This window comes from Brachyhypopomus gauderio, chromosome 9 (genome assembly GCF_052324685.1).
Source record: "Brachyhypopomus gauderio isolate BG-103 chromosome 9, BGAUD_0.2, whole genome shotgun sequence".
Taxonomy (NCBI): Eukaryota; Metazoa; Chordata; class Actinopteri; order Gymnotiformes; family Hypopomidae; genus Brachyhypopomus; species Brachyhypopomus gauderio.
This window is the reverse complement of record NC_135219.1, coordinates 19,590,470-19,618,395: the sequence shown is the minus strand read 5'-3', so window position 1 is coordinate 19,618,395 and position 27,926 is coordinate 19,590,470. Positions and strand designations below refer to the sequence as shown.

General features: G+C 38.7%; 4 protein-coding genes across 6 annotated transcripts; 2 read left to right on the top strand and 2 right to left on the bottom strand.

Moving 5' to 3' along the window:
- Positions 1-215: 215 nt before the first annotated feature.
- Positions 216-1,614, bottom strand: ttc32 (tetratricopeptide repeat domain 32). Its single transcript, XM_077016242.1, has 3 exons — positions 1,450-1,614; positions 983-1,149; positions 216-631 (listed from the first exon to the last, which is right to left on the bottom strand). The coding sequence occupies exons 1-3, from the start codon at positions 1,584-1,586 to the stop codon at positions 504-506; spliced, it is 432 nt and encodes a 143-aa protein (XP_076872357.1). The 5' UTR covers positions 1,587-1,614; the 3' UTR covers positions 216-503.
- A 912-nt stretch (positions 1,615-2,526) lies between these two features.
- On the top strand, positions 2,527-13,781 carry matn3a (matrilin 3a). The gene is made up of 11 exons (XM_077016241.1): positions 2,527-2,728; positions 3,392-4,246; positions 5,306-5,881; positions 6,878-7,003; positions 8,192-8,377; positions 11,065-11,220; positions 11,368-11,487; positions 11,579-11,707; positions 12,712-12,810; positions 13,160-13,220; positions 13,304-13,781. Exons 1-10 carry the CDS (start codon positions 2,554-2,556, stop codon positions 13,204-13,206), a joined length of 2,469 nt encoding a protein of 822 aa, XP_076872356.1. The 5' UTR covers positions 2,527-2,553; the 3' UTR covers positions 13,207-13,220; positions 13,304-13,781.
- Positions 13,782-16,607: 2,826 nt separating this feature from the next.
- Positions 16,608-22,351, bottom strand: laptm4a (lysosomal protein transmembrane 4 alpha). Its single transcript, XM_077017767.1, has 7 exons — positions 22,035-22,351; positions 20,907-21,027; positions 20,636-20,712; positions 18,892-19,014; positions 18,708-18,803; positions 18,396-18,494; positions 16,608-17,688 (listed from the first exon to the last, which is right to left on the bottom strand). Exons 1-7 carry the CDS (start codon positions 22,158-22,160, stop codon positions 17,614-17,616), a joined length of 717 nt encoding a protein of 238 aa, XP_076873882.1. The 5' UTR covers positions 22,161-22,351; the 3' UTR covers positions 16,608-17,613.
- On the top strand, positions 21,326-27,852 carry LOC143523367 (ectonucleotide pyrophosphatase/phosphodiesterase family member 7). 3 transcript variants are annotated; one of them, XM_077017764.1, is made up of 6 exons: positions 21,326-21,739; positions 24,828-24,955; positions 25,856-26,001; positions 26,106-26,732; positions 26,848-27,079; positions 27,409-27,852. In XM_077017764.1, exons 1-6 carry the CDS (start codon positions 21,687-21,689, stop codon positions 27,489-27,491), a joined length of 1,269 nt encoding a protein of 422 aa, XP_076873879.1. In that variant the 5' UTR covers positions 21,326-21,686; the 3' UTR covers positions 27,492-27,852. The 3 variants fall into 3 exon arrangements, with proteins under 3 accessions (XP_076873879.1, XP_076873880.1, XP_076873878.1); XM_077017765.1 differs by lacking the exon at positions 21,326-21,739 and adding an exon at positions 22,489-23,868; XM_077017763.1 differs by lacking the exon at positions 21,326-21,739 and having other exon boundaries at positions 24,148-24,955.
- Positions 27,853-27,926: the final 74 nt, after the last annotated feature.

The window sequence follows — 27,926 nt, the reverse complement described above, 5'->3', positions numbered from 1 at the left end:
TGCTACTGTGATGCTAGTGAAGACTCTCGTGCTTCAGAGATCATCCCTGTTGAAGGTTAACTGAGGTGCCAGTAAACTGCAAATGCTATACAAAATACAAAAGTGCAATTCATCAGTGCAATTGTGAGAAGAATTCCAATAAAGTGTAATTTACCAAATATTTATTAAACACAAACTCTGTGCTCCAAGGGTAACCACAACACATTTTGATAATATTAATAATAATGTTTCAGTCTTTATTGTGCAGTACATTTAATGCCATGTGCTACTATTGCATTGGGGATTAGCTGATTAAGCCAGGATCTTCTAATAAAATCTGAAAAAATTGACAAATCATACAAGTATATACACCCACACACGCTATTATATAGATTTATATATCGTGTGGAATTTGCAAGAGGAATCTTGTAGATTCATCCCAACATAAATGTTAAACTGGAAGGGCTTCTGTGCTGTCCTATCCTACAGTAAAGTGTGATCAGATCATGGCCTTCTGGATGCCATTAATAGCCTCTTTTCATTTTTGCTTCCCGATCGAGGACTGTCTGGTTCAAACTTTGTCTGGCATCTTCAAAACCAGCATTTATTTCCAATGCCCTCTTGAAATCACTCTCAGCTTCCTGGAAAAAACCTGAAAAGAAATATAAAAAATTAAACTTATTTCAAAATTCTGTGCAATTAATCATTTTCTCATTGACATTACTTGCTCAAGGGCTGGATTCCCAGATAAAGATTTATCCTAGACTGTTCAATGTATCCTAGACTGCCTCATCAATACGTCCTTTAATAGTTCCACACTTCCTGAAGAGAAAATGTGGCATCAGCAGAATGCTGTAATTGTTTCCTTCCCATCCATAATAGTTCTGCTACCTTTTACAATAAAGATTTATTAAGTTGCCAGTTTGTTGGGGGAGGTCTTGGTGTTTTACTGTAAACATGCCACCCATGCTAGACAGATGTAGGTCTAGTCTTCTACACATACCCAGTCTATAACGAATTAATCCTCTGTTGTAGTATGGCACTTCAAATAGACCGTTTGCCTGTATGGCTGCACTGTAATCGTCCATTGCCTCGTAGAAGTCAACCCTGAGGTACTTGACCTGGCCTCGGTTATTGTAGGCCACCGCCAGGTCCTCACACTCGTATGTCCTGTAAAGTAATCATGCTTACGTTGTTTTAGCACCATAATATTTGACTTTGGGAGTTATCCTGGCTTAAAGTTAATTGAATAGGCTATACTTATAAAGAAAATGCTAACTTCTCAGAGCAACAAGGACTCACACTGAGTTAATTAGTCTTATGTGCATGGATAAATATTTGTACACTACAGCAGGCACTATATTTCAGCAAACTGATAATGATTCATCAACTTGCTGAGTTAACGAGACTTTATTTGCTGTAGAGCAGCTAGCTAGTAGTTACAAGACACTAACGTTACTCCTTTATCACCTGCTTTTGGTACAGATGTTGATGAATTCTGTGTACAATTCCTCTGCCCGTTTAAAATTGTTACCATTAAACTCGCTGTGAGCGTTATTCAGTATCGTTTGGCACTGGCGTGTCATCGCCTCTGACCCTCCGTGCATCTCTGTATCGAAACGTTTTCTTGGTGCCCGTGTTGTGATTTTCTTAAGGGACTATTTTACATTAGCGCCGCCTAGCGGCTCGGAGTGCGTCCACATATCAACAGACGACGTTCTGAAGGCCAGTTCAACGGGCATTTCAATGCAAAAGGTTGCCCAATTCAGCGTACGTGTAGCCTACAGGCATACTTTACATGGATTCAGTTTGTAGCCCAACTATTTTTACGAAGCAATGTATTTAGTTTTCCAATATCAAGTCTATAAAAATTAAACAAGCTTACCAGTGAATTGTTAGTACTACAACCTTTTTTCACTCTTTCCCAGTTGAGGTATGTGGAATTACTGGAATTACCATAGTAAGCCTCTAGCTCTCATAGTAGCCTAACAAAAATAAAAAGAAATCAATAAAATCTGGAAATATGACTCCATACGTTTTTTGGTTTTGAATGGACTCGACAGCTGTTCTTTTTCAGGGTTTGTTCTGTTCACTAACCTGTGAAGTATGTAATATTTAAACTCCACACTATTATATATATATATATATATATATATATATATATATATATATATATATATATATATATATATATATATATATATATATATCAGATATTATTATTCTGAATGAGATATAAGCTAACAACGTTCCCAAATTACATTTGGCCTTTATTTTCAAAATTATATTATATACAGCCTTCAGAGAAAGGCTTTTTTTTTCAGAGAAAAAAATAATATTTTCAGAGAAAGAAATGTCACTGTGACATAAAATTAGATTTAGATTAGAAAAAAACTTTCATGGGGTGAAATCTTATCATATGTCATTTTAGTATCCGCCCCTCTAATATTTGGATTGGACTAGAATTTTACACATTTTCAAACAGAGGCGTACAAATAGTCACCACCACGCGAGTGTCAGTCAGAAGTAAGGACAGAACAAGAATTCACACAGTGGGAAGAGCACCTAGACACAATGAAGTCCTGTTTTGGAGTTTTTCTTTATTTCCTTTCATTTCTCCAGTTGGATGTTTCCGAGAGCTACGATGTCAAGGATGTGCCGCAGATTTTAGCTCAAAGTTTTGCACAAAGAAGAAATTATGGTAATCCACCAAATGCCAGACTACCACCAAAGCCACTTAATCCAGCAGGTATGTTTATTTTAATTAAAGCAAATGATAACATTAAACATAATTTAAAACTGTGAAGTTGTAATCTGACTTAAATATAAGTGAGTTTCGCATGGATCATTATTGTAGCATAAGTACCAGCATTAAGACCATGGTTCTCAGTGTAGATTAGACTATTAATAGACTGATAATTATATACAGGAAGAGTCAGTCTTTCCCAAATACCTGGGATGTTTGTAGTGTCCCTGTATGCTAATGAAACTATTATCTATATACTATTATTATAATATACTATTATTGATGCATTGTACTTTAAATCCACAAACTTGATTGCTCTACTTTTCACATTTAGAGATTTATATCTGTCACTTTCATTTACAATACTGTGGAATGTACATTTATGTTTTAAAATCTGTCTCACAGATTGAATTGCATTTATACAGGCATCCACAAAGAAAACATTCTTAATGTAAACATTAAGTGCATGTATGTTTACAAAAAATACCTGTATAATATGTTTCTGCAAGGAATTCTATGCCTCTGTGACAACAGTCATTTCTAAGGTTGTAACTTTAAGGGGGCATGAATTATACTGAAATATTTTCAAACTATCTAACAACTTTGTTTTACTGTCCCTTCTTTGTCTCACTAAATTGTCAACTTTTGCCTGTCGGTGGTCCATAGTACACAACAGTTATTATAGGACTAATGGACTGCACAACCCTCGCAAAGACCAGCCAAGGACGTTGCCACAAATGATAGGCTATCTCGGACACTTGAGTCCTTCTCCTCCCAATGTTTATAACCGGCAAAAAGACTTATCACCTAACAAAGAGCAGTCTCCATCAGTGGCAAACCAACATCTGAAAGGTGAATGGGCACCGGTAATTTGCCGCCAAAGACCAGTGCCAGTTATAGGACCAAAATATCCCATCCCAGTTACAGAAGAATCGTTTGATGGCCACGAACAATCTCACATAATTCCAGAACAACCCTTCCCAGGTCCAGAGCAACCACTTACAACTACAGAAGAATCATTTGCAGGCCGAGAACAACCACTAGACATTTCAGAACAGGCACTTGCAGGTTCAGAAGAATCACTTGAAGATCCAGAGCAATCCCATGTAGTTCCAGAACTGTCATTTATAGTTCCAGAACAGTCTAGAACAAGAACAAGTTTATTCCCAAAACCATCACTTGTAGATCCAAAGCAATCTCTTGGAGGCCGTGTCCAGTCACAAGCAAGCCCAGTCCAAACAGTTACTGAACAACCAGCCATGGCAACAACTGTTCCATCAACAAGCGTACAACCAACAACATCACCTCCTATTTATTCCTGGACCTGGGTGTCCTCAGTTCTGCTGCCAGATCTATCCCTGCCTAAGTCCACTGTAACACCAGAACCCTACCCTGATGCCACTTCAACCCAGTCCTTGCCAACATCCATTCTGGCACCAGAGCAATATCCTCATACAACCTCAGCCCAGCCAGAGGGTCCCGGCAATGTACATGGTGGTATAGTCATCGCAGAGAGGACAGGTAGAATCCATCTGTTGAATAATCCACTAGCCAGGCTCAGCACATTCACATGAAAGCAGCACGTGTCTTTTCCCGGTTTTACAGGTAGATTCAGGAATATGACATCATCAATCCAATTTTGTGTTCATCAAAAATTTTCATTTAACAACAATGAAAAAAGTAAATGTATGAGAGGACAGCACTAGAAGAAAATAAGAGAAACCTTCTATGTTTTTATATCACCATTTCATATCGTCTTGACCATAAAGCAAGTCAGAGAAAATAAACTCACAAATTTTTGTAAGGAAGACATGTCATCTTACTGAATCTCCTTTTTTACAGTGTATTTGTTGTTTGTTTGCTTGTTTGTTGTGTTTATTTGTTTTGTTTTAATGCACATGTTAATTCAAACACAGCTGGCTAATTTAATAATCAATAATTATTGATTATTTTAATAATATTTGCCTAATGTCACTGAAATAAGCTGCTTTTGTAAATATCACCTGCTCCAGGCAATCGTAGCTCTGCCCATTTCCAGTACAGGTGTGCTTGTGTTCCAAGATGACATTCAAATTCCTCACATTCCTTTCTGAGTCTCTCTTACTTGAAACAATGCTAGTACTTTTATGCAATATACAGTTTAGTGTATAGTACACTATATATGCTATAGTGTACATATATACTATAACCTGTAGTCTATACTGTAAATATAGCGTGTGAGCTTTATACCAAAAGTGACAGTCTTGGTATGAACATAGTTAGACAGTAGTGATTTGGCCATAGGGCCACAGAACTCCGATCAGTAATAACCCAGGCCTTTCATGGATCTTTACCCTCATGCACATTGATTCTATGTGATTCGAGATATTCTATGTGATTCGGGATATACAACCTTTTACTGGGCTGGATTTAGGTTTGCTGGACACCTTCTATTAAGCTTCATGCTCACCTCCAAGTTTGTGAATGCAAAGAAGATGATTTTTAATGCCTTACTAAACCTCTAATACGCAAATTCATACTTCTTTATCAAGTACTGTTAACAATCATTCATCACATTTAACATTTATTTTTTGTTCTCAGCTACTGACTCCAACTGTAGGAGCCGGCCACTGGACCTTGTCTTTATCATTGACAGCTCTCGTAGTGTCCGTCCAGGTGAGTTTGAGAAGATCAAGATATTTCTCTCAGACATGGTGGACACACTGGACATTGGTCCCGATGCCACCCACGTTGCTGTGGTGAATTACGCTAGCACAGTCAAAATAGAGTTCTTCCTCAAGGATCACCTCAGGAAGCAAAGTATGAAACAAGCAATCAGCCTCATTGAGCCCCTGGCTGCTGGCACCATGACTGGTCTGGCCATCAAGAAAGCCATGGATGAAGCCTTCACCGAACAATCAGGGGCCCGGCCAAAGTCTAAGAACATCTCGAAGGTCGCCATCATTGTCACAGATGGACGTCCGCAGGATCAGGTGGAAGAGGTGTCGGCCGCTGCCCGGGCCTCGGGGATCGAGATCTATGCCGTGGGGGTGGACCGCGCTGACATGGGCTCCCTCAGGCTCATGGCGAGCAACCCACTGGAAGACCACGTCTTCTATGTGGAAACCTACGGCGTGATCGAGAAGCTCACCTCCAAGTTCCGGGAGACTCTGTGTGGTAGGAATAATGCCTGAGGCATTATTGTTTTCTCTTTAGACGTTTAATCTTGAGACATGAGTGCAGCCTCTACAGGTCTAATATTGAGACATTTGTACAGCTATTGTTTGAAAATCTCTGTTAATATTAAGATTTCATCAAACATCTGAATTTTGTTAACGTTTAGCAGATTTATATTGATCTTACTATTGTCAGACTTTCCAAGAAAGGTTCTCACAGATCACTTTAAAAAAGCACATCTAGATTATAAAAAGGAAATCAATTTCCTGACAGGAACTTCAAAAAGTCATGAATAACGTCTAATGAGAAATTCTTCTGTGCATTTTTGTTACCTTAAATTAGAAGATGTGTGTCCCTAATCAAAAATGAATCTTCTCATAATTATATATTACAATTATGCCAGTTTTTTTACAAGAATAATTATAGTTTCTTTTTCTGTTACCTTATATGCAAAGTTTTTAGGTGTTACCTTAAATGATCAAGTATTACTCTAGATCCACAATTTATTAAGATCAGAAAATTGCACATAACATATGAACTTTTAGGAACTTTTTTCATTAGTCAATTAAACATTTATGTGGAATTTCATTTACTGAGGATAACATGATTATTTTTCAGGAAACAAAAGTGAACCTGTGTTCAATGTCGCTATAAATGTGTTGGCTCGTGCAATTTGTTTGTTTGAACAGCAGAAACACACAGAAACACCATAGTGAGATACATGCATCCTTAAGTTTGCAACTCAAGTGGTTATTTAGGAACAACACCAGGACCATGTTTTCATTTACAGTGACGTTAACTTCTGGAAGGTCTTTGTGGAGATACAGCCCCACTGTATTTCTCTTTGGTCTTATTCTTTCTACTGTGAAATCATATGTATCATGTACCACAGGAAAAGCATCTAAGATCCTCTGTTAGGAGCCATTAGACTCATCATGCAGGTCGCCATCATGTTAGGGGGGCGTTAATGGCTCCAGTAACCCCAGCTTGTTCCAGGTATGGACCCGTGTGCCGCGGGGAACGACTGTGAGCACATTTGTGTCAGCAGTGTCTCCTCCTTTTACTGCAAGTGTCGGAAGGGCTATAATTTGAACGAGGACAAGAAAACGTGCTCCCTCAAACGTAAGACTCTCACGTAAAACAGAAACAGTAAAAGAGCAAACAAAAGAAAATAGTTTTCGAGCTTTGTTTTAAAGCTCGCGTAATTCAACATGACTAACCATTTTATTTAGATAGTGTTTGCATTTTTCATTTTCTATGAAAGACCTGCTGCCTATCTAAACAACCGTGCCTGTGCTATTCTATGCAAGGTTGCATTTGTCATGACTCGAAAGTCATACAACACACATTACATGATACATATTAGAAAATTTCCCGTGTTCAAGAGCAACTGTATTTTCAAGTTACATGTATAATGAAACATTTCTTCTGTTTTTAGATGAATGTTTTCCAGATCCAGTAGAGCAATCAGCTGGATTGGCACTACTGATCCATCCCATGCTAAACCAGTGTGGAATTAGGATGGATGGCCTTGTAACAACTCTAATGATGTTGAACGAAGCATGCAGACAACACTGTTCTGATCTGTTTCGTTTAACATCATTTTCTCTGTGACTAGTGAGACAGATGACAAACGTTTGGTCTGTGAGCTGGCGAATCTGCAGTGCTGTTGTCTTTGAAAAGATGGGCTATGTAGTGAATGTAGTAAAGAAATGAGGAAAAATGTTCTTAGACTGAAACAGTAGCCCTTTGCGTCTAGATTTTGAATGGTTCTTCACAATCTAACGTGGGTTTACTGTATACTATGACAGCAGGGTGTACAGTTTCATTTTAAATGCTTTGAAACTCTCTCCTTTTTGTATAGGTCCAACATTTCTATGAGAACTAAATTTCATGCATCCATTCATTCAACAAAAAAAAAAAACAACACCATGAACAGCATATAGGTCATGTGTTATATAATTCAACAATCCCAGATGAGATTAAAGTTCCCACTGGGACACCAGATTCTGTCCATCTAATGACTAAAGCACTTACCTGAGAGTGGCAGACATCAGATGGAAGTCCCCACTTACAAATATGAAATTGGATCAAATCAAGCTGGCATTTAATATATAGCTAGATATATTCAGTCATTTTCATGCAGACACCTAAACCACCTAAATCACTATGGGATTGATTTTAATTATTAATTAAATATTTAATAATACTTTTCTTTTTAGCAGTACACCGGTGTGTGTTTTTTTTTCTCTCCAGGAATTCTGATGCATGACACTGTCTGTTCTGTGCAAACTTTACTACTCATTCCAGGTGTAGACTCCTGTGAAATGGGGCATGACTGTCAGCATATTTGTGTTGGAAACGGCCCCTCCTATTTCTGCAAGTGTCGCCTTGGCTATATCTTGAATGAAGACCAGAGAACATGCTCCATTCGCCGTGATGCTGGCTCTGGACAACACAGTAATCGCGTCAGCAATGGCCACAGTGATAGTGAAGGTAGTTCCAGTGAGTGTAATATGCTAAAAATGGTAATGACTATGAAAAATGCCTTTTCATAGAGTGAGGTTTAGATTTAGGATAAGGAATCTCAATATCATTTGGTTTACTAGTGTCAGTGCTAGGCTACATATAATGTAAGGATTTAACTGGTCTCTTATGCAATGCATGTGGCCCACACAAGGTGTAGAATGCAGGAGATGCTTTGGCATAACTCCTTACTGTGAACGTCTTCTGTACCTTTTCTGGAGGTCAAAACCAACAAAATAGCTTCACCATCTCTACAGCTTACAGCATTCGTCTTTGTCTACCTTGTAGACTGACCAGGTTCTCTGTTAATTCCATGATTGTGCCTTCAAAGGAGCACCCTGAAGAACTTTCTAGATGTTAGCCAATGTGCAGATTGCTGGCATCACTGCAGCACACATGAATTTGAACGATCCTCTGTCAACTGCTCAGAGCATCATCTTCTGTCCTGGCAAAGCTGACAGAATTGGCCTCGCTATCTCACCTAGATTCAGAAACAAACATTCAGCTTGCCTTAATACACATGTTACAAAAAGCTCACAGCAACGTTTTTTAAGAGGGACTCTGTAATTTCCAATTTGGGTACTGATCACATGTTTGATACATCATCAGCTTATCCATTAAGTATGGTAATGTTTCTTGTGTATAAGCAAAGTGGAAGACTCAAGGATTCAGAACCATTGTTCCTTTAAAGCCATCACTGATGGGACTTGCAAGTTCTGAGCTGAATCTCACCGTGTTTCTCTATATCAACATCTTCATACTGAACTGAAAGTTCTCATCTTTAAGCAGTGCTACATATCCTTACAGATTTGGTTGTGAACACCACTCCATTCTTCCACAATCCTATACTCTGTGGTATTGTCTTCAGTGCTGGTGCGTTTATCTCAGCTTCGCCATTATATCTAAAATACCAGATTTATCGGGTTCTGTCCATCTGTACATACATCAGAATGGCTTATTTACAAACCTGAAATTGGACCAAATCCAAAATGAAATTGGTCCTTATTAAACATTACGCATCTAAATAGATATATCCAGTGATTGTCACACAGACACAACAAAACATTATGGGTTTCTCAGTATTCTAAATCCTTTTTTAGTAGAATACTTAGTAAATTAGACGTTACCTTTCTCCAAGAATTGTTATGATGAACAACACTATCCATTTTATGCAAAATTCCAGGTGCGCACGCCTGTGAAATGGGGCATGACTGTCAGCATATTTGTGTTGGAAATGGCCCCTCCTATTTCTGCAAGTGTCGCCCGGGCTATATCTTGAATGAAGACCAGAGAACATGCTCCATCCACAGTGATATTGGCCCTGGCACTGGACAACACAGAAATTGGATCAGCAACGGCCACAGTGATAGTGAAGGTAGTTCAAGGAACATCTTGAAGAACATTCCACTAGAATATCCCAATCGCTAACCCATGTATAAATTACTGATGTTACCGCAGCATAGTAATATAAATTACTTTGAATGATACACAGATCTTACGTTACAGATCTGACATGAATAGTCTAGCTGACCATTTACTCTGACTTTGTTTTCAGGAATCGCACGTTTTTTTGGTTTATGCCAGAAGCGTATGCTTCCCCTTACAACAAATATGTTGCAGCTGGACTCTCCCCTTTATAATGTTTGGACCATGATGTAATTTCCTGTCTTGGCACTTTGGTATCAGCTTATTCATCGAGTCTGAGCGTTTATCTTGTGTATAAACAAAATGGCTGTGACGGGCAGGGTGAGCAACTCAAAAAGGAAGCGATCACGCCAAGTCTCAGGGAAAGAGGATGGTTTAATAGAAAGTGTGCAAACCAAAAACCCGTGCATTGTTCCAAATGAAGGAAATAATAACCAGCAGTCAACTGGTACAAAGACAAGACATATATAGACGAACAAACGACCCTCAGGTGAGACGGATCACGGGTCCCGCCCACCTGAGGGACGAACATCACGTGACCAAAAACAGGACCGCTGCCGCTGTAACCGGGGGCGACCGGTAGGGCCCCCCCCCCCCCCCCCCCCCCCACAATGTGACAATGGCAACCTAGATAACCCACACCTGACTGGCTAACAGCTGCACTTGGGCCACGTGCTTCTAGCTGCATCCAATGTTTTGCTAGTCATTTTATACCAACCATAGTGCCCCAATCCTCACTCAGAAATCTGATATGATAGAAAACATAAAAGGAACATATATAAGAATTTTCCAGGAATTAAGGAGGTGTACTGTTGTAAAAATATAAACATGTAGAAGTAGGAAAAATTGTAGTGTAATACACGAGATTTGGAGAAATACAGGCCGTTTCAGACGAGAGGTCCTTTATTAACTGAGCACTAATTTCATTAATGTATCTACAAAACACTTAACATTTTAACACTTAACATATTTTCAGACCTTCTTCTCTGTGTTGCTAGATGTGTTCTTTGTGCTCTCTCTCTCTCTCTCTCTCTATTCTCTCTCTCTCTCTCTCTCTATATATATATATATATATATATATGGTGTGTATATATATATATGTGTATATATATATATATATATATATATATATATATATATATATATATATATATATATATATATATATATATATATATATACACACCATATATATATATATATGGTATTTCAAGGGCTGTGACCTGTTGCAGGTGTGGATGCGTGTGCACTGGGCCATGACTGTCAGCACACGTGTGTGGGCAGTGGCTCCTCCTACTACTGCACTTGTCCACCAGGCTTTGTGTTGATGGAGGACAGGAGATCATGTTTCAAGGCCAGTGGTGATGATGATGGGGACAGTAGTGCCAGTGAGTTAGCTGGTGTCATAAAAGGTCATGACTCGACTCATACCATTTTATGACCATTTTGTAGTTTAAGACTGGCTGTCATGAAAGAACATTTCTCAGATATTATTGTATATTTTAGTGTGAAATCTTGCTTAAACCTTATTCCAGGTCTGGATCAGTGTGTAATAGGACATGACTGTGAGCACATTTGTGTCAGCAGTGATGGCTCCTATCACTGTGAATGCAATATGGGCTATGTCTTGAACGAAGACAAGAAAACCTGTTCACGTAAGACCCCGTGAACTAGGCAATTCAAATGACTTTATGTGTTTGTGTGGTATTTATGTTTCTTTAGTGCCTTACTCAAAGCTTCTTGCAGGTCTGGGTGGTCTGGACCAGTGTGCACTGGGGCATGACTGCGACCATATTTGTGTCAGCAGTGATGGCTCCTATCACTGTGAATGCCAGGAGGGTTTTGTTTTGAATGAAGACAAGAAAACGTGTTCACGTAAGAACTGGTGCACCAGGATATTCAACTGAGAGCACAAGTCCTGTATCTTCTCCCCAATCAGGCACCCTACCATATAGTTTCACATTTTATTTGAATTTTACCCCTTAAGGTAAATCCAATCTAGTCTGGTTTATCAACTCCAATATCTCTTGGACACATAGCACCACTACAATGGAGCAATTTTATAGCATTGGTTCAATTCAGTTCTCAACTCTGGACAAACTTATCCAGACATTGTTAAGAACTCTTGATTGCTCAGCTCAAAAATGGTGACCTGGCAAAGTGGTTGGAGAAACTACAGGGATGTTGCAGCACTCAATAACCAAGATTGAATATTCCTGTAGTAGATTACAGAATTAGACTCATTCGCTCAGTTACTTGAGAAGCTCCAGGTTGTTAGATTATTTTAAGGTTTGTTGGTGTTTCATGTAACTAGTCTGCATTTTTTAATTGGTTAATCCATTGCCATGTTTATGGATTGGTAATGGTGAGTGGAAATTTACATTGGGCTTCCACAGAAACGTAGAAAACCTCAATATGAGAGAAATTTGAAAAATAGAATCATCACTGATTTCTGGGCAAGACCTCATCTGTCTGTGAATGCGTTTGTATTGTGAATCAATTCAGCTTTGATTCGACACTGTGGCTCAATTTCCAAAACAGCATGTAACACTAGCAATGTTGCAATGACCTAACCATAGCATTGCATTAGCTATTGCTAAGTGTTGCATTTATGTTTATGAACACAGATGGTCTTTGAGTGGACATTTATGGAGTCAATAAAGTCTCGGTTATTGTATAATTTATACTAAAGCTTTCAAACCGTGAAATCCATGTGAAGAAAATAACATAATCCAAAATTCATATAAATTGAATCATATATCATATAAAAATCGGATTGTCCCCACAACATTTTAGCATCACAAGATTAGTTCCATGCAATTGTGAAGAAAGTACAGGTTGCATTTGTCTAATCACCTGTGCTTAACTCTGATGTAAAGAACTGAAGGCACAGGTGATTCAGGACCCCTGCATTTGTGAAGCCAGACTGGCCTTCCAGAGGCAGACACAAAACTCCATCCAGGACATCAATGCCAAGCATATCCTTTATTTTTAGTGGGTGACATTAAATATTGGTCTTTACACTCGGAGTAATATAACCATGTTATATAACCATGCTATAATCATGCTATAACCATGCTATAACCATGATTTAGTACTATATACTGTTTAAGATCGAAGCTCACAGTACATTGATATATAATGAATTACCAAATAATGTTGTCTATGGAATGAAGATGATCTTTGATTTGAGCATGTAAGAGAGAAAATATATGGTGTATTAGTATATAGTATATGTAGTATATAAGACAGTGATGTTTATTAACTGTTCAAGGAGAACTCCTAGGGTCTGAAACAACTATGCAGTAACCTTAACACCTGCTGAACTAGCTGACCTCTCCAGAAAAGTACAGCAGATGGCCGCTCACAAATGACAGATCATGGCTCGGTGAGTGTTGACCTCTCATTGGCCGTAGCACCCAGATGTACGCACTGTTACCCGTTCCCTTAACTGTTTTTATATTAATGAAGGCCACTCTGATTCTGTGACGCCCGGGCTGATGTTTCGGCCGTGTAGGACACCGAGTCACAGAAACACACTCCTTTCCTCGTCGATGCTACCAAAGCGTCATCACAGACCACACGGACCTCCACACAGCAGCTTCAGTGTACGGGCAACAAGTTCTCACAAGTTCTCAACATCCCACCATTAGCTTTCGACAGTAAATCCAGAATTATATTTGAGAGTAAATGATTATTGTGTCTCTGATCAAAGTGACCAGATTATGTCATATAATCTGAAAACAGATTAAAGAAAAAAGGTGTATGGCCTTGCGTGTGAGCATGGGACATACCGTATGTATTTCTAGATGCCGTTGCTGAAAATCATCTATGTGTAAAGACATTTTGTAGTGACTGTGACAGTTTTTTCTTTCTCAAACTGTATGGGATCAGTGTTCAGAGCAACAGTCATGCTTTTAATATTCATACCTTCTCTGCATCTTTTATATCACTGTAATGTCTTCTATCTTTTATATTACAATATGATTTTCAATATTAAAAGTTAACTTATATAGTTATAATTATATAGTTATATGGTTTTGTAAGTTACATATACAGTATGTCTTAAGTATGTACTATATCTTATACCTATTATTCATGTTGATCAGTGGAAAAAATAATTGTCAATAAAAATATTCTTGGCATGACTGACATAATTTACATAAATTAGGTCCAACAGAGGCACAGTAATACACTGACACGTCTAGACTTTTAGAAAAGGCCGGTTGTCACAGACTAGCCAACCAGCAAACCATGTTGGTGAAAATATCAGAGCCCCTAAGAAATGTGTCTCTGTCTGATACACCTGTGAGATGTGCTTAAGTCAACAGTTCCAGACCTCACCATCGGAATGGTACAGACCCTAAGTCTGCTAACCTGGCTTGTCATTGGAGTGACAAAGCATTACACAAATCATTTCCCAAACGCAACATTTATTTTAACATTCTTCCACCAAACATATGCACATGTGCACACACAAGGCCACACACAAGGAAAACGGTGAAGAGAAGGCAACCTTAAATGAACCAGAGCTTTAGATATGACCCGTCTCAGAAATGATCGTACCATCAGGATGACCCGTGCGCAGTGTCTCCAACGTGAAAACGTAAAAAAAAAAAGAGAAAAGGCAAACATTTGGTTGCCAGGAGACGCGGGGGCTGACTGACGCCTGTTTCTGCCTGGACAGTCTCCTCTTCACAGGGTAGACTTCAGATCCTCGTGTTAGTTCTCACAGCAAACACCAATATTTAGGTCTTGCGAAGGAGCAGAAATCTTCAAGTTCTCCCACCGTCCTTCAACTTGGTGCCAAAGCCAGTCGCCTTAGGCTGGTTAGACTGACCTGACAGCCTCCAAAGTGCATTTTCCATATATTTTAATCAGCTGTTCCCTCGACACTCAGATTTCACATGTCTGTGTATTCAATGGTGATGGTGAACTAATGTAATGTGGAATTTGAAAAAGGTAAATATATCCTGGTGGAACTTAAACACTGAGTATGACCTAGAATGTTTGTAAATAGTATTGGCAGAGAGGCATACGAAGACCACGCAGCACACTTTATCCGATGGTCCCAGATGACAGATGGATTATATGTTTGTCATGGATTTTACTGAATTCAAATTTAGCTACATAATTGTAGAGGCTGGCATATTTGGAATAGATGTATGCTGTATTGCAAAAAAAAAAGGTCCTGGAAAATATTTTCCCATCCTAAGTTCACAGGAAAGCATGAAAGTGAGAAATTCCCTGGATGATCATGAGGTTTGAAAAGGTTAGAGATGTCAGTGATAGAAAATGGTATGATTAACAGCATGTGTGCACTAACCTGGCCTTTACCAACCGGTCTTCCCTCTCGGTCGTCCTTTGGGGGAAGGGGCCATAGAATGAGCACTGTGTTCTAGCATTCCCAGCAAAGCTAAGCTTTGAACTTGAAAGAGAGTAGCACTTATAATGGCCATTACCTGAAGAAGCAGCAGAGTTAAACTCCATGTCCTCTTTCTCTTAGCCACAAAAACGTCACATCACAATAGTGATCTAAGAGTCAGAGCCTCACATAACACAGGGTGACTTCAAAGATGTTTTCTGTAAATTAATAAAAGGTTCATGAATACTACTTGTTCAGTGCCCATGTTTTCAGAAGAATCACCTTTGATTATTTTGGATAGGCCTATGTGGGTCACTATAGTAGCTTTATTATTCCATAACCATGACTCAGGTTTTGAGGTTTAACACAAAAATAAATAAACAGTTATTGTTTGTTGCTATCAAAATACTTTAGCATTATTTTGCAGTAATCAGTTCTGGGCAGAGCCAGAGTGGCTAATCGGGAGATTCGGGAGGATTCCCGATGGGCCGGCTCATGTCAATCTCTAGTTTGGGCCGATTGGGAGGGAAAAATAATTTTGGGCCAGATTTGGGCATGAAACTCCCGGGCTGAAAGTGTCCCACTCCGGCCCTGGTTCTGGGGTCACCCATATATGAAACATATTTGTAATAATAATTATCTTAATCAGTGGAAAACTGATCTTTCATATCTTTATCAGATGTTTATGGTAGTTCTTCAAAACAAAATAGGACTACACTGTTATCTATTTTGATCAACCATTTTTGCAGTGCGTAGAATTGAAAGTCGCCAGTGCGTAGTCGCCATCTAACGGGCATGAACAGAACTGCATGGCTAAAAAAGCAATAAATGTAGTTAGGCTGCCAATACCTGAAAGTCAATTCTATCGAAAGCCAAAACCTCACTTTCTTTAATAGAAAAACACACCGCATAACTGATATCCACTTGTCTACCACTGACCACTGCAGAGGGGGTCTATTTGACTTCAGATTAGCAAAACGTCTTCATGGCAAGAACTCAATAAGGTGCTGTAAACATTATTTTATCCATGCTCTCAGTAGAATAGTAGTGCTTGAGGAACCAGTTTGAGATGATCCATTATTGTGACGGGGTGCACCATGCTGCTCAAAGCCCGTTTGAAAATGTGGGTATGAAGAGATACATGTGGTAAAGCTTAGATGCAACGTATTCACATGACGCTCAAGTGGTATTACGTGGCCTAATGTGTAAGACAAACATTCCCCACACCATCGTGCAGGTAACAACAGCCTCTACCATTGGCACAAGGCAGCATGTCCTCATAAACACGTTTGTTATGCTGAAGTGTGATCCTGCTTTCAGGCAACAGTTGAAAACAATCTGTTTTGTGTTAAGAAACCTGCTCCAAAAATGTTTGTGTAGAATGAGGGGAGAAAAAAAATGAGACAAAAAAATGTTTCAAAATGTTTATTACTGAAGAAATTGGCTCACCAGAACATGTACAAGAAAGAGAGTAGCATGCATCCACAGATGTTGGCAATAAAAGCAGTTTCTTGTTTATTCCAAAGCATCATCTCATGAGAGAAAGAGAGCGAGAGCGCCCCCTGGTCAGCTATGATAAACACTATCTACTACAACAGAGCACGATACAGACTGCTGACACGATGGCAACCAGGGCCTGATGAATAGGTGGATGGACTGACAATACTAAATATATAAAAACAAGATAAAGTGCTACAACCTCTTCCGCCTACGCTTTGATAAAATCTTACTTTAGCACAAAATGGACAGATGGAAAAGTAATTAATTATTATTATTTTTAATCCCATACTGGATTGTCAAGACCATTGTTAAAACTAAAACAGATTATATTTACATTAGCCGAAAGATAAAAGTAATGCTTCTAAGTGTTAGTTGACAGAAAAGTGGTAAAGCAATAATTCACACATCATCTCCAACTCGGACACTAGAAAAAGCAAGACGAAATGATTCTAAAGGACAGGCGTGAAAAGTAATGTGCGTTAGTTGCTGGCGGATTATCCGCATCTCTTAGTAGAAACTCCTCATTAAAATGATTCACCATGAATAAACTATACAATGCTATCAAAAGCACAATTTGCTATGCAACTCGGTTCGCAATGAGGCATTACCACTGCATGCCAAAGTCCTTCCGACTCAAAACAACCACTTCCCCACTTCACCGACTGCAATGTCTCATTTCATCTGATTTCGTTTACTTTACAAAAATAGATCTGTAAGTGATGAACAGTCACAACACGTTATGAGAGGCATTTAAAGTCATGCTAATGACAATTATGGTCGAGTCTACGCAGTGTGCAGAGTTGTACTGGTGGCGGGGGGGAATCTTAGCACCCCTCCATTCAACAGAGCGAATCATGGGATCAGAAGGCCAAGAAGAGAAACTGCGGAGACTTTAATCGGGGGCGGAGGGGAGGCATCAGGCCGGCATGTATGGAGGAGGAGGCTCCTTTGCTGGCATCGTCATGGCCATTTCATAGGTGGGAAGAACATACTGCATGAGACATAAAAGATCATTTAGTACAACAACCTCATGAAACCTTGACACCAACAGTGAGAAATGACTTCAGAACAAATAAGCTCATTGAAACCAAACCTATCCTTGTGGAGAGGGTAAAAACACACAGCTCCTAGTTATAGAGTTCTCTGCTGGTATGAGCAGTGTTCAGCTGAAGATGTTTTCTGTTCTCACTTTAAACGCTACCATTCAACCACTTCCCATTTAACACCTTTCTAAATAAAGGTCAATGGTGTTTCTAACTCAGAGATGTGGTACCCTGCTATTAAATTAGATCTTAAATAGATTAGAATAGTGTCTCTATTCTATGATCACTTAACCCAAACCTCCTTTCACACGTTATAATATTCCCACGTTGGCTTTGCTTGATGAAGTTAGCATTGTGCATTTATTGATATACATGATGTGTCGCCATCAAGCATAGAGAGCTGCTCATTGTCAATGAAAGAATGTCATTGTCCTCGGAAAACTGGTTCCTACTGTGCAAATGACAACAAACTCTTTGAACTTTAACTTCAGTAGTGCACTGAGCCAGACTCCATCTAATGTTGTGACCACCACGACGTTTACAGTAACCATATAGACGGTCACAAGTATCAGAACATCTCCTTGACCGAACGGCCAGGCAAAACTTCCCGTACTGGCATTCTGAGAAAGGTTTAATAGTTGTTGAATTAATATACCTGAGGTGGGGTCTCAAAAGCAGGATAAACAGCAATCTCTGGCATGTTCCTATTGTTGATGTATTTGTAGCAGTTCCACACACAGTTGATCAAGTAAGCCTACAGAAAAACAGTAATTTTAATAATAATAAAAGCAGCACACCTTTATTTAATAGCTTCTGTGTAGATAACTAGAGAATTGGCACCATAATATCTCAGGTGCTGGAGATCTACTAAATGCATATAGGATCGCTGAATTATCAACACGCGACTATCACAAATATAACAGCCAATTATCGCATGCATGCTGACTCGCAGGAGAGGCCGAGATACCTTCAGGATAATGAGGACAGCGAAGAAGACCAGCACAAAGAGCAGGAGGCAACTGGAGTCCAGAGACAGCAGACTGTCTTTGTACGGGAAGTCCGGCTGAAAGTGAAAGACACAGACTTCTAAAAACGGAAGGGCTTGTGTGTGGGAAAGACCTCACTGATGTTTGAGAAGACAAACAGCTCACCAGCTGATCCAGGTAGTCCTTGATCCGGGGCAGGTATGTGAGTGAGCTGATGGCTACCAGGCAGCTGAGAGCAAAGTCAAACAGCTGGTAGCAGAAGAACGGGATGAGCCAGCCATCACGGTGCTGGAGTGGAGAACAATCAGTCTTTATTTATTTGTTGTCAGTAGTTTGCTGTATTTTTGCCTGTACTGTGTGTGCATGTTTTGGTTGTAAATGTCTCCACTTTAATTTCCTAGAAATACAGTTACATACTGCAGCTGTGCGACTCCACAATTTCCAAAAATTCCATTTAGCATCTTTAAGAGATTAAAATTTAAAATAACAGCTAAAGTGAAAGATCCATGTTTCTCTGTGTTTAAAAGACTACAGCTAAAGTCAAAGCAAATCTAGTGTGGAGAAGCAAGACACTGTGGCAGCGTGCATTACATTAGAAAGATGTCTTCTCCAAGTATAATACACAAGAGATCAAGATTAAAATGTGTTCCACTTCTTTCACATAATGAAAGATCGTTATTCACTGGGTAAGAAGTTTGGCTATGAGAATCCAACACTTTAATGCTATTGGTCTTCATACCAAGAACTGTGTGTGCTTATCTTACATAATCAAACCTGCTTTGAATAAAGCTCTCATGCAAAACCGAAAGACAGCTTAAAATGTCCAACTGGTGTATTACACCCACACAACTGTAACATCATATGGGCGCTCATATCAAAGTAAAAGCATCCACGTTTAGGCCTAAAAAAATGGAGGACCAGTCACTGGACTTTTGTGACAGATGGTGCTGCATACTTGACAGAGCAAAATAAGGCATCTTATTTTCTGATTAGTATATGACTGCATGCAATAAGAATTAAACTCGCTGTTTTAATGCAAATAGCCCTTATAACGTTTTAGCATAAATGACAAAATGTGACGTCCAACAACACACATAACCATCTTTATGAGTCATATAATATATAATTTAATGTCAGCTTTTAGCAACACTGCTGCAATATATCTACTCTGGGCAACAGAGCACTTCTAAGGATGTTGAACTGAGCTGATTTACTAACCTAGCCACATTCTTGACAGACATTGTGTATACACTATTTAAGTTACATCAACCTCCTGATATTCCTTCAATACAAGAGATGGCAATCCATAGTAAAGCATACTAGTATTTATATAGTTTCTTCACGCACTCGTGTTAATACTATACTCTTCCAATTACGGTTCTCTTTCAACCATGCATGTGTGCGGTGCTGAACTGTCTAGTAGTGAACAGCTGTGATCAAGAGAGCCAAATGTCAGACACCAGTGAAGCATTCTGATTTAGTATGACCAATAAATCAAACTTTATGAAGGGACAGTTGACTATCTAAGAAGGTCACCCAGTCTATAAATTACAATCACTGTGTTCTATGGTTTACTGCTAGTTTCCCCAACAATGATGCATTCTACTCTATGGGAAATGCAATTTAACATCAACACAGCAGTGAACTGCAACAGCGAAACACAGCAATAACTACTCACTAATTCAATAAAGATAACAATGGCATTTTATGGCCTCTGGTCCGTTTTATATTACTGAAGAACAAAACTAAATATGTGTAACATACGTCACATATGCTGAACTCATCCGACATCAGAAAGATTGCGAAAGATGAAAGGAGAATGCTTAGTTACACATTTTGATTAAAATGCAGAACAATTGCACAAGCGAAAATCAGACACGGAACTTGTCTGCTGCTCATAAACACTTACAGTAATGGCTCCATACACCATCATGGCACTGATAGTTAGCATCAGTAAGGAGATGGCAAATCCCACACAAGCATTTTCTACACAAAAAAAAAAAACAATTAATTATTCTACCTTGACTAATCAATGTAGGATGAAAATGGCATTAGGCAAAAATCCAACTATTAATGCAGTCTACTTTAGAACAAAGTAAAAGTTAAAGAAGAAGAAGAAGAAATACACTGCTCAGGTCTATTCTCAAATCAATCAAAAGTTGCCTGTATCACAACCATACCTGACATCCTGTCCGAAGTGAAGTAGTGCTCAATAACCTCATACTGTAGATCAACAGTAGGAACATTCTCAGGATGGGTGACTGCCACAGTCAGCAAGATTCCCATCAAGAGGTTCACAACCTGAAGAAAAAAAATTAGCAAATAAAACTGGGCTATAGCTAGTAGACTTGAGTTGCAAAGGCTAGCATGCCTTGATCATATCTAACGTGACTTGACATACTGGCAAACTATTACTATTCAATTGCATCAGTTTGCCTTTGAGCCATAATGGTCTTAATGTAGCTGTGAGCCAGCCAGTTAGTTCCTCTCCATAGATAACCCATGTGAAGGAATGTTAACATTTATTCTTGACCTAGCTAGCTATTTGACGTACTGTAATAACATGCTACAAATGTAGGCACCCAACATTAGACGTTGAATCACCTACACAGCAAGTCAGTGTCAGAATTTCAGGTGCTCAGTTAGACGCTGTTAGCAAGCTAACCAGTTTAGGCCTTAACCAACAGCCACGAATTTAACCCAACTAACTAGGTAGATAGCTCGTTAACATAAAGAGAAGAAACTGAAGTTTTTAACCTAGCTAGTTAGCTACCTAGCTCGCTAACTTTTGACCAACGCCACAGACGTGAAAGTAGATTAGCCAACACGGTTAGCTAACTTGGAGAACTAGCTATAGCGGTTAACAACGACGTTATTCGAAGCAGTTATTCGTGACTTCGTGTTTAGTTCAGTCTTAACCGGCATCCTAAACATCTAATAACCGTCACCTGGACATTTTAATGATATCGTTTCGCCTCAGGACACGACTGAGACTGAGCGATGGGCTCACGGAGTAAGACTAGCTATGTTAGCTAGCCTCAAGCTCGTCGCTGTTGTTTTATACGTTCTTGTGAATAATGTGTCAACTGTGCTTTTACCACCACATAAGAGTAGTTTGACAGATATCTAACTGTATATACTAATAACTATGGTGTATGTTTGCCAGCATAGATGCTGACTAATTAAATGGGCGTCTGGCGCCGAAGTTAGCTAGCGAGCTAATGTAGCTAACGCTCGCGAGTCCGTCCGCGCGACCATTTTAAAAATAACCGAACTATCTGAATATTTAAACACGAATACCAACGCACCATGTACCAGGTACCGAGGATGACCGTCCCCGTCCGGACGTGGCAGCATCCACAGCATCTCGTCGTGTATAGTCTGTCGCGAGTCGGTTTAAAACGCATGTCGTCTTCCAGAGTGTGAAAGAACATCGAAAAAACTCCGGATGTGTAGCGAACGATTCAGGTTTTTTCCTCCCCTGAACCTCAGCTGTAAAAGCTCCGAGCACCACCGCCTCCAATCGACCTGATGGAGCAATACGGGGCGTTTTCACTATTTAACGTGTATTCTGCCGTGAGAAAAGCGCTCACGCCGTGCTGGAAACCCCGAGAAACACGAGAAGTGTAACGCATTCGGCGCGTAGTTACAGTTTAACCGTTACGGTCATTTGACTATAAACAAGCAGCCTCACAAAATCATGAGTGCTTGAGGGCTTTTCTGGCCGAGACAGAGCAGCTGTCGGCTACATAAGAGCTGGATACACGTCTCAACGTAGCTAGATTATGTAATTTTAATACATTTCAAAATAGCTAGGTTATGTAAATTTTTATAAATTGAAAAATAGCTAGGTTATATAAATGTTATTACATTTCAAAATAGCTAGGTTATGTACATTTTAATACATTTCAAAATAGCTTGGTTATGTAAATTTTAATAAATTGAAAAATTGCTAGGTTATGTAAATTGTAATACATTTCAAAATAGCTAGGTTATGTAAATTTTGATAAATTGCTAGGTTATGTAAATTGTAATACATTTCAAAATAGCCAGATTATGTCAATTTGAGGGTGTTCTTCCCCCCCAAAAAAATGACTAATCGATAGGTCGCGAATACTCCTGTATGTAATAATAATAGTTTTGAGATTCTTGATTTTAGTGTCAGCCGAATGTTTGTTACACAAATAGCATTATTCACTAAAACAAACAAACAATAAAACAAAAACACTGACTTCATATTTCTCACATTTGTCATATTAGGCACGGTAAGTTTATTTATATAGGCCTAGCACGTTTCATAGCAGCATTTCAAAGTACTTCAAACAGAGTTGAATAAAAGTATTAAATCGAAAAGAGATCTAAGTAAACTAAAACAAATGGTCATAGATGTGTATTGTACTGCTGAAAATTGTTAAGAAATGTTAAAAACGCAGTGGTAACGGCAGGCAAAACCGTTATACCACCAGAGGTCTAAAATATCTAATTGACAGTATTTTAAAAGACTTGTTTTATCAGAGCAATACTTTAATGTAATTTCAGTAATTACAAGAAAAATGAAATTTGCGACCTAAACATTTTCATGGTTAGAGATTAATACAGAGGTTAATACATATTGACTACGAAGTTCCCTGCAACCATGCTGCAAGTCGCAAAAATGTCATATCCTTAGCATATTCCATAGTAATCTCTAATTTACCAAGCTGTTCGCAGATCCTACTGTCACATTTGAAATGAAATGTTGTATCAAAAAGATGTATCAAAGAAAGGTATCATTAGTTCTTTATAATAAGTATTGTTCAAGAAAATGGTAATCTTAAAGCACACTAAATCTTGCTCGTAGGTATATTTTGATTGACTGAATTGGAGATAAGCAGCTTGCAATCAACCTTTGAAAATAATAAAAGTGAAATGATAAAAAGTCTTCCTCCTGGAGTTTATATGTGTGAGACGTAAAGATAACAACAGTTATGACTAATTACTAACAGTCTCAGAGTTCTGCTCATGTTGTAACACTGCTGCATATCAGATAGATTTGCTGTTCCTACATCATCAAGCAATTCTTGCATCGCATGTACAGACTGAACCATATTAGGACTGTTCCTGAGAGCTCAATCTCTCAAGTTTATCTCTAAGAAATTAATGGTCAGTGGTATCAAATGGTGTAGTCCATAACATGATGGGGTTTTGTCTGTGTGTGTGTGTGCGTGTGTGCGTGTGTGTGTGTGTGTGTGTAGTATCCTTGAGATCGTGAAAGGCACCACATTATTATTGTTGTTGTTGCTATTATTATTCTTATTGTTATTATTATTAAATGTTAAAACTGATACCATATCAGACTCTGTATTTACACCCATTTCATTTATTACCATACTTGACATGACAACTTTATGTGCTGATAGAAAGGACACAGGCTCATTGGTGGATTTAGACTTACTAATGGCTTGTCTGATATTGTAGATTGTAATGCTAAATAAAGGATGCAGACTATTGATTGTCCCGTTGATACTAATACAGGGGACATGTGAATTTATTAGTCAACCACGGTGAAGAGTACAATGCATTTAATTTCTGGCTGACCACTCTAATTTGCTTCACCCCTGTTGTATTGTAATGTATTCCTAGTTTTACAGATGTGATAATTCATCCCAGTCAAAGTGTTTATTAGTCCACGTCTTGAAAGACTGCAGCCTTTCATGGCTCATATAAGAATTACACTATATTATGGAAAAGGAATCTTGAAAGACTGGCATTTAGTCGCAATCAACTAGGCAGAATAATTTCTGAATGTAATTAGCAGTTCTGCACATTCCCAGCACTATAGTGTTCAGTATTACACTGAAAATTCTCATTGGTTGCAGAAAATTCATAAAGGTCAAAGATTTTTCTATCTTGCCAGCTGTGATAAACGGTGTTCAGCACAACGTTATCTGGCCCTGTGAGGACTATAAAGAGCAGACATCTACTCTCATCTTGACTCTCAATATGAAGCTGGAGATTCTGCTGGTCTTTGTGTTTTCCCTCTGTGTGGACAGCAAGCCTTTGTCCAACATAGGTAAGGGGAAATGTAACAAGTTACTCTTATTGTCTTTCGATGGTTTCAGATGGGACTATGATCAAGATGTTGATACACCAAATCTGGACAAGCTGGTACAAGAGGGCGTGAAGGCAAAATATGTTACACCACCAATGATCACTATGACATCTCCGTCCCATTTTACTACTATTACTGGTAAGAAACGTTCAATGAACTCCTGTATAATTATCAATGTGATTGCTATATAGAAACATGTTTAGGGTTTAAGAGAATACTATTCATAAACCAATATGAATATTAAACATCTCCATTACAGTGTTAGACACTTGTGTTCTGACACTTATGGTACTAAAGCAAGTACAATTCTTGTCCATTCTTAGAGGATGAGTTGTTCTCTACTGCAAACCTTGGGATTATCATGTGCTTGAGACACGATAACCCCAGTTATAGAGGGTTACACAATTAGGACTTTAATTAGGACCAGCAGATATTTAAACACACATTTTATAATATGTATTGTATATAATTATGTACTCATTAATTCATTTTTTGAGTTACACTGTTAAAATATGTGCAGGTGAGGCACAAGGGTCAGATACTTCGAAGATCTCTGATAAGATTTCTTTTTAAATTGAGTTCATAGTCTCTTCTTCAATCCTTGTTGGACCTGTTCTTACCTAGATCCATTTCCAGATCCATTTCCAGAAGATATCAAAGGTTAAATAAGTATAGATAGCCAGGAAAAATTATTACATCAAGTTTGTGCTTATCTTTGGTCACTCCCTCTCTGGGAGACCAGTGGATTTGACCACTGACTTGCAGTGCAGGTTTACATGTACCATGTCTCATATCACAGACTCATTGTTTTTATGTCTTTGTTTGTCCTCACACTGTCAAGTCCTTCTACTTCTGTTAAGCATTACTGTTCCAGTGCATTTGTGACTGCATTCTTTGGTTTATATTTATAGAATATGCTTTGGTTTTGGGATGCCTGGATTAAATTTTAGTGAACCTATGGCTGACTATCGTTTTAAACATCACATCTGCAATCGTCTGCCACTGCAAGAAAAATATTCTGTCTGCTTTTTGATGCAGGAAGGTGGATAGAGGATCATGGTGTAGTCCACAACATGATGTTCAATTCCACAACTCGCTCGAAGTTACTTCATAAAACAACACTGAAGCGATCTGAGTGGTGGGACAATGGTGCATTGCCCCTGTGGATAACAGCTCAAAATCAGGTAAGCAGTAGTCTAAGGCTACGTTTGCTGCACATTTACTACTAGCATTAAAGTATGACAGTCTGTGAAGTGTAATAATATTCCTCTTACTGCATGCTTTACAGGGCCTCAAGACTGCCTCGTATTTTTATCCTGGTGGTGGAGTTAATTATACGGGGCAGTCTGTGGAACGATCCTTGGTAGAGAATTTTAATCACCCTGATGATAATGAAACAGAGTGGCGTGAGAAAATCGATACAGTTATGGGATGGTACACCAAAGAGAACTTTGACTTTGTCACTCTTTACTACGGGGAACCAGACAATGTCGGCCACAGCGTAGGACCAGAGACGCCCGAGAGAAGGAAGATCATTGAACAGATTGACCGCACCATAGGGTACCTCATAGAGTCTATACAAAAGAACAAGTTATCTGACCACCTTAATGTCATCATCACCTCAGATCATGGCATGACCACCATTAAGAAGAGTCCCATGGTGGAGGAAATCAAACTCTCCAATTACATAAATTTCAAGAATTTGAGCTATTTTGAACTGCTCGACTATGGGGGATTTGGGATGTTAAGACCCACAGAAGGTAAAGAGCAGGAAGTTTTTGATGCTCTTCGGAATGCCCATCCAAACCTAACTGTCTACAAGAAAGAAGATATTCCTGAACATTTTCATATTGCAAAGAACAGTAGAATACAAGATATTGTTCTTATTGGAGACCTAGGTTTCAATTTGAATTCGGTAAGATATATACCTCTTTCAAATAAAAGCTTTTCCCCTCGCTATAACATTTTAAGTGCCAATCAATTTTAAATGTATATATTTTAATACATATTGTATATACTTTTTTGTGCAGAGGTACATCTTCTACGTTAACAAAGGGGACCATGGCTTCAGTAACCAGGAAATGGACATGAAAGCAATATTTAGAGCATTTGGACCAGACTTCAAGAAAAACTTCTTAGCTGAGCCTTTCGACAGTGTCAGTATCTACCCACTAATGTGCAAGTTGTTGGGTGTAAAGCCAGCCCCAAACAATGGCAGCCTTAGTGACACTGAAGGCATGGTGGTGGATGACTTTGGTCCTGGTAAGTCCACTAATCTTACTGTACAGCCATGTCATTTATTGGCTTGTTGACTGTAAGGGTGAGCCGCTAGGTATCTCAGTATAAATGCAATGCGGTTTCCCGAACAAAAACACCAATCCACACCTATCCTGGTGTGTCAGGATAAACCAGCCAATCTCAGAAGCTATTTTCTGCACATTTTTAAACCACACATCAAATATATTTTTGCGTTTCCTTCAGCAAATACTATCCTTATAGTAAAGTTCATGTTATAAAAGCGTCACATATCAAATACAGATCTCAGTAATCTTACTGTAGCATACTGTAACTATGTATATTCCTTACCACAGGTGGAAATGCTGGAAGAATACAGATGTCCATCAGTCTCTTGGCCACCACAATGCTCATCTTAGCAGTTATTGGACATGCATAGCCAAGGAATTCATCTGATACATTATACCAGTGTTTGTGGCAGTTAAAACACACTTCCATAACACAATTCGGTAGCACAGTTCTAAACAAACAGTTGTCATTATTTGTGAGATAAATTTTAATGCCGATTGCTGTTTTTAATGTCAGCTAAATGGAATTAAAATGTATTTTATTGTGCAATGTAATCAAACTTGAAGGTTGTTTCAACCTTGCGCTTGTATTTACAAACATAGTTTTATTATCCTGCAGCTGTAGTTTCTCATAAGCATATAAAAACAGAACACAAACACGTAATGGCTATATGAGAAAGACACAAATGCTCCAGATGGTTGTCAGAGTTATGAATGTATATATCATTCAGTAAGTTTGGTTATAGGAATTTTGATCAAACAACCCAACCCACCCCCTCAACCCATTTCTGCAAAAAATATGTACT